This window comes from Anomaloglossus baeobatrachus, chromosome 4, assembly GCF_048569485.1.
Source record: "Anomaloglossus baeobatrachus isolate aAnoBae1 chromosome 4, aAnoBae1.hap1, whole genome shotgun sequence".
NCBI classification, from domain to species: domain Eukaryota; kingdom Metazoa; phylum Chordata; class Amphibia; order Anura; family Aromobatidae; genus Anomaloglossus; species Anomaloglossus baeobatrachus.
This window is the reverse complement of record NC_134356.1, coordinates 573,681,033-573,697,997: the sequence shown is the minus strand read 5'-3', so window position 1 is coordinate 573,697,997 and position 16,965 is coordinate 573,681,033. Positions and strand designations below refer to the sequence as shown.

Below are 16,965 nucleotides of genomic sequence, written 5' to 3'. Positions count from 1 at the left end.
GTGCTGCAGTGCCTGTATATACATATAGTGTGCATATATAATACACCAGCTGCCTGTGATGTGCTGCAGTGCCTGTATATACATATAGTGTACATAGATAATACACCAGCTGCCTGTGATGTGCTGCAGTGCCTGTATATACATATAGTGTACATATATAATGCACCAGCTGCTTGTGATGTGCTGCAGTGCCTGTATATACATATAGTGTACATATATAATACACCAGCTGCCTGTGATGTGCTGCAGTGCCTGTATATACATATAGTGTACATATATAATACACCAGCTGTCTGTGATGTGCTGCAGTGCCTGTATATACATATAGTGTGCATATATAATACACCAGCCGCCTGTGATGTGCTGCAGTGCCTGCATATACATATAGTGTACATATATAATACACCAGCCGCCTGTGATGTGCTGCAGTGCCTGTATATACATATAGTGTACATATATAATACACCAGCTGCCTGTGATGTGCTGCAGTGCCTGTATATACATATAGTGTGCATATATAATACACCAGCTGCCTGTGATGTGCTGCAGTGCCTATATATATATATATATATATATATATATATATATATATATATATATATATATATATATATATATATATATTATTTTAGTGTACATATATAATGCACCATCCCCCAGTGCTGGTGTGTCCTCACATCACTGGATGGTCACTGGGATTTCTGATGATTCCATGGTGCTGTAAATGAGAAGGGGGTTGCATACAGAATACATATACAAGTTACAATAGACAGACTAGTACAGAGGGAAGAGGACCCTGCCCTTGCGGGCTTACATGGATAAGGCCATGTGCACACGTTTAGTATTAGGTGAGGTTTTTCCCCTCAGTATTTGTAGCCAAAATCAGGAGTGGGACAATCAGGGGGAAAGTATAATAGAAACATGGGCACCACTTCTGTATTTATCACCCACTCCTGGTTTTGACTACAAATACTGAGGGAAAAATCTCCTCAAATACTCAATGTATTAATACATTATATTATACAATATACATGGCCCATGTTGCCTGCAGTGCTGGGTGTATACTATTCCTATATTCCTCGTCCCCTAACGTTTGCATGTTGTAAATCCCGTTTTTATTCCTTTCTTACTGAGCTTGCTAAGGCTATGTTCTTACGATCCGGGCACGCTGCATTCCGGATGGGGTCATTCCTCTCGCGGAGACACCATTGTTTTCCCGCAGACGATTGCAGCATCTGTGCCCACGATCAACGCTCTGGACACAGTGTAATTTTGCTGTATTCTCCTCGCTGAGAACACCTGTGTATCCGCAGCCTAAATTGACATGCAGCTCAGAAAGCCGCGTCGCAAGTCAGTTTTATGGAGCTTCTAAAAAAAAAAAAAAAAAAAAGCCCAGTGGGCAGGAGATTTCTATAAATACCATCTATTCTGCGTGTACTGTACATCACAGCGGTTTGGATGCAGAAAAATACTCTAAGGGTATGTGCCCACAATCAGGACTCACTGCGTTCTGAATGCAGTGGGTCCTGACCAGCGGGGCCGCAAGTGTCCTCCGCAGGAGAATGCATGAGACCGCAGGTGACTGTGCCCACGATCAGGGTTCGTTGTGCTGCGGTCTCTCACTGTGTTCTCCCTACGGAGGACGCATGCAAATCCGCAGCAAACAATTGATATGCTGCAGTCTGGAAAGATGCACTGCATGTCAGTGTTTGCTGCGGAAAAAAAGCACAGTGGGCACGGGATTTATAGAAATCCCGTCCAATATGCTTGTGTTGTACAACGCATGGTTTTGGTCGCAGCTGAAGCACGCTGCGTACAAAACGATGAAAATACTGATCATGGGCACGCACCCTAATCCTGATCGCCAGTGTGGACACCCGGTGCCTTTTTGTTCCATAACGTAAACTATAACCAGTGAGCAGCTTCCTAGCAGGATGCACCCGCCACTTCCTTTAACTTCTTCATGGTTTCCCAAACATGAAGAGCAGTTAAAGGGAGGAACAAAAGACTGGCTGTGTGCTTAGCCGTGTCGTTTCTACATTGCTGTCCATTATGCCTACTTTTTTGCTATACTTTTTCAGTTAGAATCCACCTGACTCATGCCATTTGCACATTCCCTCTCGGAGGGGAAAAAAGTACCCTTTTTGGTGCATTTCTGCTCATCCATGCGCCATTGATGGTCTATGCACCAGTAATTTTGTGCTCCGTTACTAGCTCATTCACACTGCAGTGATGGAGACAGAGCGAAGGCTGCCTACACTTGTTCTGTCCCTGTTCAGCTGTACACTATTGTGAATTTGGCAGCACATGACCTTTTTACACCGGCAATGTGCTGCCAAAAATGATTTATATTTTTTTCTGCCATTGTAAACAATTTGATCACCCAAGCCGACAGGTGATAAGCACTTGTTGATCATCTCCTGCTGTAAATGTACCATTAGGGGTACGTTCACACTTGTCTGATAAGACTCAAAAGTTTAAACATCAGATGATGCAGTTCATTCTGCAGATTTCGCCCCACCATACCTTAGCAATGCTGTGTTCCTCTCGCAGTGGCTTAGTGGTTCCCCACCAGTCCCTGTATCCCAGTCTCCAGCAATGCATGAGACGTCGGCGCAAGAAGAGACAATCTGAGGATAAAGGGATTGCTAAAATGGATATAAGGCTGTGTTCACACACTGTATCTCTTACTGCATTTTTGACATCAGAAAGATACACCTAAATGCATGCATTTCATTCTCCCAGCAAAGTCTACGTGATTTCTATTTTGCTGTCTAGACAGTGCATCTTTTTTTTGGCTGCATCTTGGCTGCGTTTTTTAACACGCAGCCAAGATGCAGCATGTCAATTCTTTTTGCATCTTGTCCCTGTATTTTGAAGGACTGGCAGATCAATTCCCCCGCTGACTCGGGGTCGGTGGGGGATTGATTCCTGGTATCTGGCTAGATGCCGGTTCCCATAAAGTCAATGGGGACCAGAATCTGGCGCGAAAGGGTAGAAGCACTTGCCGAATCACCGGCGTGGCTGTGACACTGCTCCCGCAGCCGGTCATTCTCTTCCCTGGCTGCTCATTACCTTCATTGAATATGCTGTGATTGGTTGCAGTCAGACGAGCCCCCACCCTGAGTGACATGGTGTCTGACGGTAACCAATCACTGATGCCGATGGGCAGGTCTATATTCTACAGTAAAATACGTTTTAAGAAATTTGCTTAAGATCCCCCCCCATATTTTGATACCAACACAGATAAAGCCCAACAGCTGGGGGCTGGTATTCTCAGGCTGGGGATACCCATGGTTATTGGGCACCTCCAGCCTAGAAAAGATCTGCCAGCAGCTGCCCGATATTGCCTCATCAATTAGATGCAACAGTTTCAACACTTTACCCGGCTCTTCCTGCATTGCCCCTGTGGTGGCCATCGGGGTAATAAGGAGTTAATATCAGCCCGCAGCTGCCACTAAGTCCTAGATTAGTAATGGCAGGCGTCTACTTGACACCCCTCCCCCAATCACTAATCTTTAAGTGAAATTAACTAAACACCAAAATAATGCTTTATTTGGAATAAAAGACAAAGTGGTGAAAGAGGGTGCTTTTTTATTAACCCAAACACAACCCTCCAGGTCCGATGTAATCCACATGAGGTCCCACGATGCTTCCAGCACTGCTACAGTTCTGAAGCTCACAGGGAGCATCCTTGAACAGGACTGCCTGCTGTGAGCTCCACGCAGCAATTGAAGTGAGCCACGCGCTCAGCGGGGACGTCACTCAGGTTAACTGCGGCCACAGCATGGCCATGGCCTCCACCTGTGATAGCAAATCACCTGGGTGACGTCCCGCTGTTTGCACGGCTCACTTCAGTCATGGCCTGATTTGCGATCACAGGTGGAGTACTCCAGCTGTGGCCGCGGGTCACCTGAGTGATGTCACCGCTTATTGCACGGCTCACTTCAGTTGCTGCGTGGAGCTCACAGCGGGCAGTCTTGTTCTATGGAGTTCACTGTGAGCTTCAAATATGTAGCAGTGCTGGAAGCGTCATGGGACCTCGTGTGGATTATGTTGGACCTGGATGGGTGTTTGGAGGGTTAATAAAGTGGTGAAAGAGTGATTTTTTTTTTTTCCTCTTTTTTCTTTCAATTAAAGGATTTTTTGGGTGTTTGTGTTTATTTACTTTCACTTACAGATTAGTGATGGGGGGTATCTCATAGACACCTGCCATCACAAAGCTAGGGTTTAGAAGCAACTATGGGCTGTTATTAACCCCTTATTATCCCGATTGCCACCGCACCAGGGCAACGGGAAGAGCCGGGTCCAGCACCAGAATTGGCGTAACCTATGGATGCCCCACCTCTGGGTAGGCTTGGGGTTGGTATTGTTAGGCTGGTTTCACACTACGTTTATTTAACATCCTTCCATAACGTTGTTTTAGCGGAAAAACGGATCCAGTGCAAATGCGTTTTCACTTCAATGCATTTGCAATGGACTCGCGTCCACCTGCGTTTGCGTGCGTTAGACACAGGATCCGTACTTTTGCGTTATTTTAACATGTTTCAAAAACGCTACTTGTAGCGTTTTTTACCTTTGTCAAAATAACGCATCTCACAGGATCCTTCACATTGCGCCGCGAGCTGCAATGCATGTCAATGAGCGCTGGATCCTGCCTAGCAGAATGCGTTGAGTTGCGTTGTAACAGGATCCTGCTTTTGTACTGAGCATGCCCAGAAAGTACTGAGCATGCCCAGAACCAGTCTCGCGTGATCTGTCTCTCTCTCTCCTCCCTCCCTCACCCCCTCTCTCTGTCTTTCCCCCTTCCTCCCCTCCCTCTCTCTCCCACCTGAGAGCTGCGGACACTCGTAACCAAGGTAAATATCGGGTATCCAAGCCCGATGTTTACCTTGGTTACGAGCGTCTGCAGCTGTCAGAAGCCGGCTCCCAGTCTGGCACGTTTAGTTCCCCTCACTCCCGATCACATGACTCCAATGCCCGCCCCTAAACATCCAGTGACAGGATCCTGCAAAATAACAGATGCGTTAGCATGCGTTTTTTGCTGTAAAAGCAGGATCCGCTTTTGCAGCAAAAAAACGTTCCTGACGCATGTTAAAAAAACGTAGTGTGAAAGCAGCCTTAAGCTGGAAAGGGACAAATAACTATGGCCCTTTCCACCCTATTAATATCAGGCCCCAGTTGTCTGCTGTACCTTGGCTGGTTTTAGAAAAATTGGGAGGACCCCACGTTTTTTTTGTTTTTTTTTGTGTTAAATCTAATAATAATTAAAAAAAAGCATTGGATCCCCTCTATTTTTCATAACCAGTCAAGGTACAGCAGACTGCTGGATATGAAAGACGTCGTGTTTTTTTTTTCTTTTCTTTTTTTTTTTTTAAACAAAGAAAAAAAAAGAAACCGCTGGCCAAGCGAACTATCACTCTATCAAGCTATTCTGATATTTCTTTCTATATGTCTTCTCTATTTATCTATTTTCCTTTCCTATCATATTTTGTTTCTCCTTTACAAGACACATTAACAAAAACGCGGAAAAATTCATGAGCTTTTTGGGCCACAAGCTGCATTTTCTGAGACCACAGGAATAAGATGCAGTCAAGATGCATTCAGAAAAAAGATGGTGTGTGAACATAGCCTAATAATGAGGCTCCGCACCTGCAGAATTTGCTGAGTATGCATTAGGATGTGATTGTGGATTTCTGCTTTCCAATTATTTTCAATGAAGAAAATCCACATCCGATCTCTGCCTAATCTGCATCAAAATGAACTTCCTGCAGATGAAAACATCTGTCCCACAAGTCTGTGTCCAGTGTGCAGATTACAGGTTAAAATCCCATGTCTGCTGCTGTAATCTGCTGAGATCTTTACAGAATCCTCAGCACTTCCCTCCTGTGTGGGCACATCATTATTGTAATTCAGGCAATCTGCTATGCAGAGCGGTCTGGTATATTTGGGTAGTAATGGTTTATTTGGGTGCGGGATTGCAGTTTGGACCCTGAAAAGTAGGAAATCCTGACAGGTCCTTTCTGCTCATATGAGAAGACCAATACTGTTAAAGTAGCACTACGGTGACTTATTTTACCGTCTGCTGTCTGTCATGGATGTAAGTGTAATTAGTGTAGTAACATACACTCCTTCTTTTGATATCGGCTCCACTCCTGCCTCAGAGATCCCCTCTGTAACCTGCCCGATCACTGTGTGGGGACTATAATAGTCAATGGGACTCAGGACAAGGCTGCAGAGTATCGTTATACATTCCCATAGACTTACATTGAGAACATTTTAAAAAGTGACCTCCGCTCCTCGCCGCAATATAAGTGCAGTGTCTTAGTGCTGATACCAGCCGGTGAGTATGTTGCGACCTCAATTACACGTACATGATGGCACACAGGAAAAGTATAATAAATTCAGTGGCGGGGTCCTTAGACACATGATAGTTGTGGCCCAGTGAGAGATCTTGCATTAAGCCCACAAGATTAACGTTGCTTTGCAGTGTTAAAGGATAAAAGGTACATAGTCTGTAATATTACTCTGCATTGCGCCAACGATGGCCACGTTTGCTATATAAGGCTGTGTTCACACTTCTAGTGTCACGTTTGTGATTTGCAGTGTTAGTCTAGTGGAGCGCAGAACACTAAAGCGGGCTTTACACGCTACGATATCGTTAATGAATTATCGCCGGGGTCACGTTGTTTGTGACACACATTCGTCGCCATTAACGATATCGCAGCGTGTAAAACTTAAGAGCGATCCGAAACGATCGCAAAAGGGGGTAAAATCGTTGCCGCGGAGAGGTCGTCCCGAAATAAAAAATCGGTTACTGCTTTTTAGCGATGTTGTTCCTCGTTCCTGCGGTAGCACACATCGCTGTGTGTGACACCGCAGGAACGACGAACATCTCCTTACCTGCCTCCATCGACAATGCGGAAGGAAGGTGGTGGGCGGGATGTTTACGTCCCGCTCATCTCCGCCCCTCCGCTTCTATTGGACGGCTGCTGTGTGACGCCGCATGACCCGCCCCCCTTAGAAAGGAGGCAATTCGCCGGCCAGAGCGACGTCGCAGAGCAGGTAAGTGCGTGTGATGCTGCCTTAGCGATAATGTTCACTACGGCAGCGATCACCAAATATCGTCCGTACGACGGGGGTGGGTGTTATCGCTCTCGACATCGCTAGCGATGTCGCAGCGTGTAAACCCCGCTTAATAGCGCCATGTTATAGGGATTGTGTCATCCGAGGTGAGTTCCTAGGGGAAGTGATGCCTTCTTTCTTGGATGCCCTTAGGTCTATCCAGTTGTCATATATACAATATATCACAAGTGAGTACACCCCTCACATTTTTGTTAATATTTTATTATATTTTCATAGGACAACACTGAAGATCTGATACTTTGATACAATGTAAAGCAGTCAGTGTGCAGCTTGTAGAACAGTGCAAATTTGGTGCCCTCTAAATGTCTCAATACACAACCAGTAATGTCTAAACCACTGACAACAAATGTGAGTACACCCCTAAGTGAAAGGCATTGCCATGGTCGATCAAAGAAGTTGTGTGCCCGTGCTCAGTGTTATATCCGGAGGTTGTGTTTTTCAAAATAGGCTAACCCTCCCCACCCCTGTAACCTCTGTAGCAATGCTGCCAGCACTTATATGCCTATCAGGACTCACACCATACACTGCATCAAATTGGTCTGCATGGTTGTTGTCCCAGAAGGCAGCTACTTCTTAAGATGATGCACAAGAAAGACTGTTTGCTGAAGACAAGCAGACTAAGGCCATGGATTACTGGAACCATGTCCTGTGGTCTGATGAGACCAAGATAAACTTATTGGATTCGTATGGTGTCAAGTGTGTGTGGCGGCAACCAGGTGAGGAATACAAAGACAAGTGTGTCCTGCCTACAGTCAAAAATGGTGGTGGTAGTGTCATAGTTTAGGGCTGCATGAGTGCTGCCGGCTGTGGGGAACTACAGTTCATTGAGGGAACCATGAATGCCAACATGAACTGTGACATACTGAAGCAAAGCATGAACCCCTCCCTTCAGAAACTGGGTCGCAGGGCTGTATTCCAATATAATTGCCCCAAACACACCTCCAACCTAGACGACCACTGCCTTTCTAAAGAGACTGAGGGTAAAGGTGCTGGACTGGCCAAGAATGTCTCCAGATCTAAACCTTGAGTATGTGTGGGGCCTCCTCAAACAGAAGGTGGAGGAGCACACAAGGTCCCTAACATCAACCATCTCCGAGATGTCGTCATGGAGGATGGAAGAGGATCCATCGGCTCATGTGAAGGTCTAGTGAACTCAGTGGCCAAGAGAGTTAAGGTAGTGCTTGAAAACACTGGTGGCCACACAAAATATTGACACTTTGAGCACAATTTGGCCATTCTCACTTAGGGGTGTACTCACTCTTGTTGCCAGCAATGGGCATGAGCGGAACCCAATGATGTTTAGTGTGGCTGGACTTTAGTTGTTTGGTTAGAGACCCAAATTTGACCCTGAACCTCATATAAGTCAATAGGGACCTAAACTTTGGTGCTGTAAAATAGTCATAGTACGGACTAGGGGGCAAAATGGATAGGGGGGCTGCAATCAAATGTGGATGGGGAATAAACCTAAAAATAATGTGGGGTCCTCTTATTTTTGATAACCAGCAGAGGTAAAGTAGACTGCTGCAGCTGTCAGCTTTACCTTGTACCAAAGGTACACTGACTACTTCATTGTGTCTGTCATATATTCAGTATTGTCCCATGAAAAAATATAATAAAAGATTTCCAAAATTGTGAGGGGTGTACTCACTTTTGTGATATACTGTATTTGTAAATAATTTGCCACCATTGAAGTTCCTTTGCTTTCAGGATGCTTAATATGTCAATGTATAGAGCAGGATGAGGGGAAGAGTGATGTCCATCACTGATTAGAGGTGAGGCCATTTTTAACCAGGTGGTAAATGCATCCACTCCTTGTCTTCAGGCGCTGTGTATTGTTACCTATGCACACCATGGACTGTCCACATCAGTCCCCCAGGGCAGATGACTTGCCAGAGTTTGACGTTGTATGCTATGACTGTGTTTCCCAATGAATAATACTGTGTGTATAATTTAGTAATATGTTTAGGTATGTTTTGACCTGAGAACCTGGCATGTCAGTAGCCGCGAGGACTGTTGGACAGCCACATCTGCAGCATAAAAGCGCCTGGAGCAACTTGTGGATTCTATTATGTGCCTCTTGGAAGAGAAGGGAGAATAGGTATGAAGGCAACTCAATCACCATGAAGGTATTTAAAGCAGGACAACTGCTTCATATTCGGGTTGGGGTCGTGTATGAGTAGGGTTGCAAACCACTTGCATTAGGTGATGGCTTCACATTTGGGATTTAGTAGCCGAAGCCAAAAAGTGGATTGATTTAAATGCTTCTTCTCTTTGCATATCTTTCCATTTCTAACTCTGCTGAAATTACTAAGCGTTTGCACATTGCCACATTTTTTCCTGTTTTACCAGTGTGTTGGTAGGAAAAAAACCCAAGTAAAATATCCACATTTTTTTTCTTTCGCCCCCCCCCCCATCCTATTTGAATGGGTGTAAAACACTTTTTAAAGAAGTGACATAAAATAATGAATTGAAGGCTTAAATCTGCAAGGAAAGAAAAGTAAATTAGTGTGTGCATGAGGTTTCAGAAATCATTCACTTTGCTGATAATGTGACACCATCGCTTAAGCTTTTTAAAAGGGCATAAAAAAACCCCAAAACCTCAATGTGGACCTTTAGAAAAGGGCAGCCATATTAGTCTGCTTATACTTAATTTTTAGATATTCCCTTGGAGACTTGCATACATTTATACTGGGAGCAGTAGACTTCTGCTAGAAGTTAAGGCTGCTTTCACACATCCGGTTTTTGCTCTGCGGCACAATCCGGCGCTTTGCAGAAAAAATGCAACCGTTTTTCTTTGCCGCCGGTTGCGTTTTTTTGCATAGACTTACATTAGTGCCGCATGGGCTTGCGTTCCGTCCGTTTTTTGCCACATTCGGCAGATTTAGCCGATGCGGCGGCCGGATGGAACGTTGCCTGGCACGTTTTTTGTCCAGCAAAAAAACCCGCATCGCGCCAATGCGGCGCAATTTGCAATGCATGACGGCAAAAAAACGCATCCGGCCGCCGCATGCGTTTTTTTCCATTGCGCATGCTCAGTAGCCTGCCACAAGCAGCAAAAACCAGACGGGCCGCATGTAAAAAACTTATGCAAAGGATGCGGTATTGTCGCCGCATCCGTTGCATAGGTTTTAGAGCCGGATTGGCCGGCTCTGCTAAAACCAGAGGTGTGAAAGCAGCCTAACTCCGCAACAGGATTTAAAGGGTTTTTCCAGTAAACTGTTATGTAGTAACTATCATTTAAATAAATTTATAGGTGGTCATTAAGTAGGACAACCGTTTATTACCAGACGGATGAGGCTGTGCCTGCATAAACTGCAAATGTGACACAGCTTGTATGTACCTTTTTTGTTCTAGTTGGCGGTGGGGCTGCTGTAAGGGCAGAACGTCCGTATTTAAGTCTTGCAGAGCACGTTTACCTACTCATAGGCAAGCAATGTTGCACTACACTTACATATAAATATGGAGACTATTTGTTAAAGGCAACCAGATTTTTGCTACCGTATTAAATCTGAGCAGCATAATGTAGGGCACAAGACCCTGATTTCAGGGATGTCACTTATCAGGTTGTATTGTGGTTTGAATGCAATCAGCATTTTATCAGCAGGAGATTAACACTATCTGGCTACAGCTCACCACAACCAAATCAGCTAATCAGTGTAACCCCGCCTCTTACCCACAATGCACAGGAAGTTGCTAGTCAGGGCAGTGACAGGCTATATGCAGTTTAAGTCTGGACTCAGGCAAGCGTATGGCATCCGATTCGACCTGCTAATGCTAATGACTCCTGCCTCAGGATCTGCTGTGAGCGTGAGCAGAATGTCATGCGACTGTGACCCGATCCTGCAATCAGGTCACAGCTGTGAAGCGGAGGACTAGCGCTGCGGAGGAGAGGGGGGTCAATCCCCCCCCCAATGTCCTCCCTCCATTGTCAGCCTGTGCTTATATCGCACTGCACTGGTATAACATCCGAGTGCTGTCCGATGTTTCTCTCCCATCCATTCACTTGAATGGGTGCGAGGGATACGGCTCTGGCAGAAAATCGCAGCATGCTGCCGCTTTTCTCTCATCCAGAATCTGTATACGAGAAAAGCTGACTAACTGCTCGCCCTCATTGACTAACATAGGTCCGAGCGCTATGCGAGATTTTCTCACATTGCACTCGTCCGATTTTCACGATCGTGTGAGCGTGCCCTTATTCTTAGCTCTGCTGCACCTCCATCAGAGAAAACAGCTTTCTACAAAAACTATTCCAAGCAGTCCAGTAAGTTACACATCCCTTGAATTGGGCTGTTTTGCCCTTTGTTATGCTGCTATCAAATTATGTATAGCAAAAATCCGCAGGCAGATTTCCCTTTAACTAAAGTGTAAAACATAAGACAGAAAAGACCAGCATAGTGGAGAGAAAATGCACGTGATTATTGGGCTGACTAAATAGACTCTTGTAGTACCACATCTTGCAGTATAGGCCACAGGACTGACAGCTGGAAGTTTTCTGTCCAGTGTTTGGGGCCGAGGAATCGGTGTGCGTATCTTTGGGTGTATTCCTTGTCCATGGATTCACTAATAATATACTATAGCCAATGGTGTAACTAGAATCCGATGTGCTCTGGTGAAAAACTCGGACCCGGGTCCCTACCTGCACATTGGCCAGATGTATGGACCCTTATAACAATCTAAATTCTATAAAGACATGCATGTGCCCCCCCCCCTTCCTTCCTGCACTGTCCTCCATCCTGGGCTCCCTTCCAGCTATAATTTCATCCATTTTGGGTCCCTCTCCTACGCTGTTCCCCATCTCAGGCCCCCTTTCTGCTGTAATGTGTTTCAATCTACCGCTGTCATCTACCACTTAAATTAAAACCCTCAAAACTATTCTTCTCACAGTCCCTTGCTTCTATAGCCAGTGCAGAGGCTGGCAGCTGACTTCAGCGTGTATGTTATGTGTGTGTGATGGCATGCCGACGTCAGCTGCCGGTTTCTGATTGGCAGGTGGTATCTATTGCTGTGCAGGGACTCGTCGGGACTCAGTGCTGCAGTACATTTTAGCTGAATGTGTCCTCAGACGCACATTCAGCAGAAATAGGTGCTGCCGTCGGTATGCCGCCTCGTTCACGGGCTTGGTTGCACCCTCTGTGACTGATCGTTGCGTCCCTGTAGATATCAGTACTCCAGCTCTGATCTTAGTCTACCGCTGTAATGTTTGCTTACAAAGTGCTCTTTGGCCTCAGTGTATCAAAACTGTCAGATAACAGTCAACTTCCATGTTTAATTTTCAATTTGCAAGTGAATGTGGTAAAGACCACTTCTTTGACATTGGTAGTATAAAATGCCCTCCTATATTCTTACTTTCTGCCCAGGAGCAAAGCAAGCTCCACTGCCCTGATGATCTCCAGAAGACGCTTATTGCATCTCTAGTGATCTCCAGGGTTGACTTGTTTTGAGGCTTTGCAACCTTAAACAAATATGAATTCTTTATCTGTCTTTATTGTAGTGAAATTTAACCAAATCCCTTAAATTCAGATCATAAACCTACAATTTATTTCATGCTAAAAATGATTTCTTACCTTCTTGAATGCAACCAGAGAACCATATTAGTATTAATTACATCAATGTACTTTTGGGTCTCCGCAATGCAGTGTGACAGGATATCCATTTCATCATGGCTATTGACCTCCCCCTTTCTCACCTGTGATTTCTGAAACTGGCTTGGGCAACCAAGTGGCTCAATTTGCTTTGAAAAGTATTAACATGTTGGCTGAAGCTACGTGGGGGTAGCAGTGCCATTGAGACCAAAATAATTTAACAAAACTGTGCCTTCTCAGCAAGGGCTTAAAGTGGAAAATAAATCAAAGGCTAACTGCTGTGAGTCCACATTTTGCTGTGAGCTAGATCAGTGGTAGAGCCACTATGTGGGTACATTAGAAGGCAGGTGTCTGTGGGGTGAGGTCACATTCACACATCTATTTCTTTTTTTACATCTGTGTAAGGCTAGGTTCACATTTCCATCGATTTGTATCGGTCACAATCTGCGGCTCTAGTAAAAAACGGAATCTGTTTGGCGGATTCCCTTGTTCCCATAGTCTTGTATGAGCGGAGGATTGTGACTGATGACGTTGCGCTTCATCCTCCGCCCGACTGATCAGTCGTAGAACGACTGACTGTCAGGCGGCAGGAACGCAGCATGTAGCATTTTTTGAGCAGCAGAATCCTTTTGATTCCGCTGCGCATGCCCTCTCTCAGTGGCCGAACGATCGGCTGATCACCCGGCGGCCGGCTGCTGTGAGCGATCGGCTGATCACCCGGCGGCCGGCTGCTGTGATGAGCGATCAGCTGTTCGTTCTCTCTCACGTTTTACAACGGAATCCAACAATGAATTCTTATTCTTGTCATCCGTTGTACAATGCATCAGTCACAAGCGTCAAGCAACGCATATGACTGATGCAAAACAACGGAAATGTGAACCTAGCCTAAAACAAATTTTCTCAGGTCATCTGTTTTGCATCAGTCTTTTAAAAACTGAAGGCGGTAAAGTGAAGGTGTGTGGGTTTTTTTTTTTATACTTCAACTCTTTTGCAATGGATCATTTAAAGGGCATCGATCAGCAGGTTTTTGCCATGTTATCTGAGAGCAGCATCTGATCGAGCTGTTACTTACTAGGCTGTATGTTGCAGTTTTTTCAGCAGGAGATTATCACTACAGGAGTAGGGGTCCTTGCCTCCTAGTCCAGAAATAAAACTGGTTGTATCAACATGATGGCATGCAGACTAGCAAGTGATATATCTCTGGCTCAGGTCCTCGGCCTACATCCTGCTTCTCTCAGATTACATGACAAAAATCTGGCGATTTAAACCTCAGCAAATTAATTTGTGGGATTCCAGCTCAGCATCCAGGTCAGGGCTACCTGGAGGCCTGTGAATCTTACTCCCTGTGGCCCTGGCATTGCTTTTGATTAGCCAGTGCTGGTACAACATTATCTATGTATCACATCACATTGATGTCATGCCAGCCCCAACAAATCAAATGCCGAAAGGTATTAGCGTAGCAGGCCTCAAGTCTAGCCTCCAGATACCACTGTCCTGGACACTGGACCAGAGGCCCACAAATCGACTGCTGACAGATTCCTTGAACAGAGCAAAAAGAAGAGGCAGAGCTGCACAGCTATAGTCATAAAAAAAAAATCAAGTCAAGAGGCGAGGTCAAGAGGCGAGGGTGCAAGGCCTACCAGGCTAAATGCATAATAGAGGAAAGAAGTAGGTAAAGAGCACTCAACTCACCAAATAGTTGAAAAGAAATAACACAAAATTTATTAGTAACAATTCAGTGCAAAACACCCTAAAAACAATTAAAAACAAGGACACTATATCCCATGGACCCAATATTAAAGTGCTGATGCAATGTATACATAAATGCAGGCACAGTGGTACAATAACAAGGCAAAAAGCCACAGGTTTAACAATAAAAGTCTAAATGAGACCTAAAGATGTAAATCTGAGTAAACCAAAGTTCTTCCCAGAGGGAAGCAAAGCCCTAATAGCATAGATTAAGTAGCAGCAAGAATAACCCACAAGGTCCAGGGAGAATATCACCTAAATCAAGGCAAGGTTAAAGCCATATGAAAGTGTCAGGGAGTAGACACCGACCCGACGCGTGTCGCTTAAAGGAGCTATATTTCCCTGATGAAGCCCCTTTGTTGTTCAACCTGTGGCTTTTTGCCTTGTTGTTGTACCACTGTGCCTGCATTTATGTATACATTGCATCAGCACTTTAATATTGGGTATATAGTGTCCTTGTTTTTAATTGTGTTTAGGGTGTTTTGCACTGAATTGTTACTAATAAATATTGTGTTATTTCTTTGCAACTATTTGGTGAGTTGAGTGCTCTTTGCCTGGAGGGGTTCTTTATATCTATCCCCCTGCCCCTTGTTTGATACTTGCCCTCTGGCATTTTCATCCTTTTTTTGCACCATTCCTATCCTTCTGCGTCATCTTGTTCCCGTAACTTCTGACAGGCCGGAAGTCAGAAGTTGCGTTGCAACCTCTGGCTAAAAGTCTGAGAGCCAGAAAGAGACTCTCATAGACTTGCATTGAGGTGTGACCTCCAGCTCGCTCCATGAAACACTGGAGCTACAGTGAGGTCACAAATCACGGAGAACAGATGAAGACGCCTGAGGGTTAATATAAGAAAGGGGGCGGGGGCTTAGATTTAAAGCACCACTCCAGTGCTGAACCCCACCTTCCCACCCAAAACACTGGAGTGGTGCTTTAAGCATGGGTGAAACACTGATGGAATACTGAAGTACTGTGTGCTTTTATTTGGAAATAATCCCAGCAGATTTTCAAAAGGGTCTGATTTGCAAAACCGATCAGTATAGGGCGTGCTCGAGTCTCACGGATCGGACTTGCAGATCTGTTTTATAACTGTGTATGGGTCTGTGCCATCCGCACATGTAAGGGGTGTGTGAATGCAGCCTGATATCTGCTTCCATATAGAATACCTGTCCGTCTATATTGTAAGTCCTCGGTGGGTGGGTAACAGCCTGCAATGTAATGTGACCCGAGTACTACCGTAGCATGGCTTATAAGGAGGACTTGTCTGCTTCCTTCCACAATCTTCCATAACCTGTTTTCTTATCGGAGTCTGTCTAATGTGTTTAACCTGCTGTTACACGAGTCTACTTTGCCCCTGACTATACACATATTCATGTTACAGGTGAGCGTGTCTTGTGCTTTCACGGGCCTCTCCTATACGAAGCTAAGGTATGTCACCTGTGCTACCATTTTTCTTACAGTACTTCTTGGTTACATATTGGCGATTAAGAGAATGCAGTGCATACTAAAGGGTTAATAGCCAATTTTTTTGTTTTTGTAGCCTTTTCCTAAAGGTTACTGCAGTGAAGGCACACACTTCATCTTGCTAATTAATTATCTATGGGACCTCCATATTTTTTCATTACTCCGTTCATGCTTCCTAGTTGCATGTTTTGGACTCCATTTAATATTTGAAGTCTACGGCTCCGTTGGGGATATGTCTGATTTCTGTTATTCAGGTGGGTTCAGACGTGACCCTCGGAGTTCAAATCACATTTTAGCCACACATTCCTGACTCTGCCTATCTGGTCTTTTCTACAAGCAAAATCCACTCTATGCTGGGGGTGCTAAGAGCGGATTTGCCACATTGGCTCCCATATGAATGTGATTGTCTTCAGTGACCTCTGTCATAGATTGCTCTTGAATATGTTATAAAGTGCATATAGGAATTAGTGACCAATCATTTTTTTTTTTTTTATTTTTTTTTTTTTTTTTTAAAAGGAGTTTTCTGGAGTTTGTCAAAAAGTTGACATATGGGGATGTCTGATGCAGCATTAATTTGACTGCTGCAGGTAGTCACTATCCTGAACTGTGACAATCCTTTTTAGAGTGCCACCTAAAAGGGTTGTAATAAGTTTGAAAGTTATCCTCTTTCTATTGGATAGAGGATACCTTCCCAAGTGCTAAGAGTCCAACCTCCGGGACCACCCCGATCCTGAGAAGCGGGGTTGTGTGAATGAATCAGTAATCAATTATGTGCATCATTCTGTATGGCACTTCTATTACTAATTAATAGAGCGGAGGTGCGCATGATCGACCGCTGCTCCATTCACACAGCCCCGCTTCTCAGGACCGATGCGGTCCCAGAGGTCGGACTCTTAGGGGGAACCTTAGCAATCACTATCCTATGAATAAGGGACTATATCGAAACCTGGTACAACCTTTTTTATCCTAAACTTCAGAATACCACCTTTTAAAGGGAATCTGTCAGTAGGTTTTTGCTACTTAATCT

General features: G+C 44.7%; 1 protein-coding gene across 2 annotated transcripts in view; it reads left to right on the top strand.

Annotated features, from left to right (window-relative positions):
* The window catches only part of MORF4L1 (mortality factor 4 like 1), a 104,499-nt gene that overhangs the window by 2,190 nt on the left and 85,344 nt on the right, over positions 1-16,965 (top strand). The window contains exon 2 of one of the 2 annotated variants that reach the window (XM_075346090.1): positions 15,856-15,902. The exons of the other annotated variant lie outside the window; for it this stretch is intronic. Coding sequence (XP_075202205.1) covers positions 15,856-15,902 — 47 coding nt within the window. The remainder of the gene's footprint in view (positions 1-15,855; positions 15,903-16,965) is intronic. 2 annotated transcript variants of the gene reach the window in all.